Source organism: Asterias amurensis, chromosome 16 (genome assembly GCF_032118995.1).
Source record: "Asterias amurensis chromosome 16, ASM3211899v1".
Taxonomy (NCBI): Eukaryota; Metazoa; Echinodermata; class Asteroidea; order Forcipulatida; family Asteriidae; genus Asterias; species Asterias amurensis.
In genome coordinates this window covers 4,280,325-4,283,682 of record NC_092663.1, presented here as the reverse complement: position 1 = coordinate 4,283,682, position 3,358 = coordinate 4,280,325, and the positions used below count along the sequence as shown (strand labels likewise).

At 43.5% G+C, this 3,358-nt stretch overlaps 1 protein-coding gene across 1 annotated transcript; it reads right to left on the bottom strand.

The window, feature by feature from the left end:
• On the bottom strand, positions 1-3,358 carry LOC139949182 (uncharacterized). Its single transcript, XM_071947579.1, has 4 exons — positions 3,208-3,358; positions 2,431-2,568; positions 479-640; positions 1-160 (listed from the first exon to the last, which is right to left on the bottom strand). The coding sequence occupies exons 1-4, from the start codon at positions 3,354-3,356 to the stop codon at positions 1-3; spliced, it is 609 nt and encodes a 202-aa protein (XP_071803680.1). The 5' UTR covers positions 3,357-3,358.

Genomic DNA, 3,358 nt, shown 5'->3' with positions numbered 1-3,358 from the left:
CTAGTCAACCACATACAGAAACCCTCGAAATTCAAAGAAATCATTGAGGAATGAACCTTCATCAATCACGGATCTCATGTCATCCCAGCAGGAATTGTCATTCAGAACGGTGACCCCCAATTGACTGCTAGATGTAGCCGTGTTAATACTCCAGTCAAACCTAGGAACAACCGGTGCAAAAAAACACAGTAAACCACATTATTTACTTGTTTCTATCATGATTGCTGAGGTATGGTGGCCATTTATAGTCACACTAGTAATGAAATAGCAAATTATCCCGACTAAAACCAAACTAACCGCGATCGGGACCTACTACAAATAAAAACCACAACTGCGTTTATAATCGCACAGATCGGGCGTGTGTTGAGATGTTTCACAAACAGTTGGCGCCCGTATTAAACCGAGGACGTTGGTTATCAGCGCTCGTGTGAAAAGGGCTTAAATAAGAAGTGGGTATTCAGATATGTTTTATACGTACCCGTTTTCGCCGGGCAAGCTGTAGGTCCCGTCAAGTTGCAATGGGTGTAACTCGTACCCACCACTACCGATTGTAAACACAGGAATCAGATATTCGTTCGCAATGATGTTTGTGACGTCACCAACAGGTAAGGGCTGGGTGCAGCATTTCTTCTCCTGAAGGCTTGGATACATGACATTGAAACAAAAACAGGACACAAATAATGTAAAAGAGCTTTATTAAATGTAATCTATACCCCTGTCGTAAACCAGCGTCCACGACGAAGCTAGTATTGGCCCAAGATGTTGGTGATCGAGCCCGTAAGCTTCATTTGGTTTCAGCGCCTCATAGCATTCCGTCACGGCCATCGTGGCTTAAGGGAGCTGAGACATGGATTGTGTAACCGCGGAGCGACTAGTACCGGAGACCACACGCTTAAGTGGCGAACCCAACTTGAGTGAGGGCCTACTTTCAACTAGCCTTTTGTCAAGGCCTTCGTCAACTGGAGAGCCGCGATCCCAAGCGACTGGAACGGGAGACCACGCACGCGAGTGGCGAAGCAACGAAGGCCTTTTTCTTCCTTTTTTCCTTCTTTTTTTTAGTCGTGTTCTCCCATTCCGATCGTTTTGGGTCGCAGCTCTCCAAAGGCTTTGACAAAGGACTAATAGCAATAATCCCATAGGTGTACACATAAAACATTATGGATAAACAACATTACACCCACCATTATGTGTGCACGCACAATCGCAGCAGCGGACGAAGTGTAGCTGACAAACTACGTCACTTCGAAGCACATGCATAGACCAATCAAAACGCAGAGATTGAAACCTTACGTCACTACAAGTTTATCAACTGAAACAATGGTATCATGTCTTCATCATTGCAGATAATGACAGGGGACCAGGCTAATAATTCTGCGTGCATTTTGTATCAGAAATTTCTGGGCGACAGGATTAATTGGGGCAATACGTCCTCTATTGCATGGATATGACCCCCCCCCCCCCCTCTTAAAGGGAAGGTACACGTTTGTTACTTACTCAAAAAAAATATTAACTTCAAAACTGACTTGGTAACGAGCATTGGAGAGCTGTTGATAGTATAAAACATTGTGGGAAACGACTCCCTCTGAAGTAATGTAGTTTTTGAGAAAGAGGTTATTTCTCACTCAAATAATAACAGACTTCTATGCTAGAAGTCTTTTATTATTCCTATCTGAAAGCACACAAATTCGTCCAAATAGGGTGTTTTCTCTTTCATCATGTTCTCGCAACTTCGACGACCGATTGATCCCAAATTTTCACAGGCTTGTTATTTTATGGTTATGATGGGATACACCAAGTGAGAACACTGGTATTCTTAACAAGTAACAAACGTGTACCTTCCCTTTAAACCATGAACAGATTGGCACAAATATTATAAGTGTCAATCTTTTCGTGGTCAACTTCGCTTGAGTGTAGGTGCCATTGTTCAAAGTGGTGCCTGTGATTTTGCTATTGTGACCCACTATTATGCACCCATTACGTAGATCACGGGGAGGATCCCGCCCCTGTCCAGCCTGGAAGAGGCCAAGAGGCCGACCTCGTAGCACCTGGGTCGACCAACTTGAAGCAGACTTCGAGTCCCGGGCTGGGCAGCTGTGGCACTCGGCAGCAGAGCGCATTGGTTGGGCGGCTCTACGCCTCTCTCTCCCCCCCCCCCCCCCCCCTCTGATGGATCAAGAGAATGATGATGATGATGATGATTATGTAGGTAAATCATTGGTTTGCGGAAAAAAAAACGCAAACCAAATATCTAATTTTATTTGATACCTCGCCCCGCATTGCCTTAAATTCCATATGTCAATCTTGTTATGGTCCATTTGGCTTGAGTGTGTAATTGTTTAATAGTGTCTGTGATTTTGTTCCTTCGCCCAAGTATAGGGGATTCTAGATCATGTCAATAACTATACAAAACAAGCCAAATATTTGGAGTACCTTGGACCCTGACACACCATACAATTGGATGCTTTGTAGTAGTAACACACCGTGGATGACGGGTTGTCTGAGGGGCTTGATCCTAGGTTGCTGAACTCGCTCGGCTCATCTCGTGTGCCAACCAACCCCAAGCAACAGCTGAAAAAAATGAAGATAACAAGAAAAGGTAAAACAAAATCTTTAGAATTCCTGCCAAAATTAATTTCAATAAAAATAAATTCACTTCGATAAAGGCACTGGACACGAAAAGTCGATGACCAGAATAATAAAGCACAAATTTTCACAGGTTTGTTATTGTTTTGGTTAAAGGCAGTGGACACTGTTGGTAATTACTCAAAATAGTTATTAGCATAAAACCTTACTTGGTAACGAGTTATGGGGAGAGGTTGATAGTATAAAACATTGTGAGAAGCCGCTCCCTCTGAAGTGGAGTACTTTTTGAGAAAGAAGTAATTTTCCACGAATTTGATTTCGAGACCTCAGAATTAGAATTTGAGCTCTCGAAATCAAGCATCTGAAAGCACACAACTTCGTGTGACAAGGGTGTTTTTTTCTCTGTCAGTATTATCCCGCAACCTCGACGACCAATTGAGCTTAAACTTTCACAGGTTTGTTATTTTATGCATATGTTGAGGTACACCAAGTGAGAAGACTGTTCTTTGACAATTACCAATAGTGTCCACTGTCTTTTTAATTAATATGATGGGTATCCTGGCCTTTGGTCCAGGGCCAATGAACTATGACCCCTAGCAAAGCACAGGAGAAGTTATGACTCACGTGTTTTCCGGGGTATCGGGCACCGGTGAAGTGGAGGGCACCTGAGTTGTGGAATGTGGGTGGTGGTAGCTCGGACAAGCGTCAGAAGTAGTCAAGAAAACTGCTACAAAAGCCCAAATCAGGCGGCGTGTTGCTCGAAAAACTGTCATTA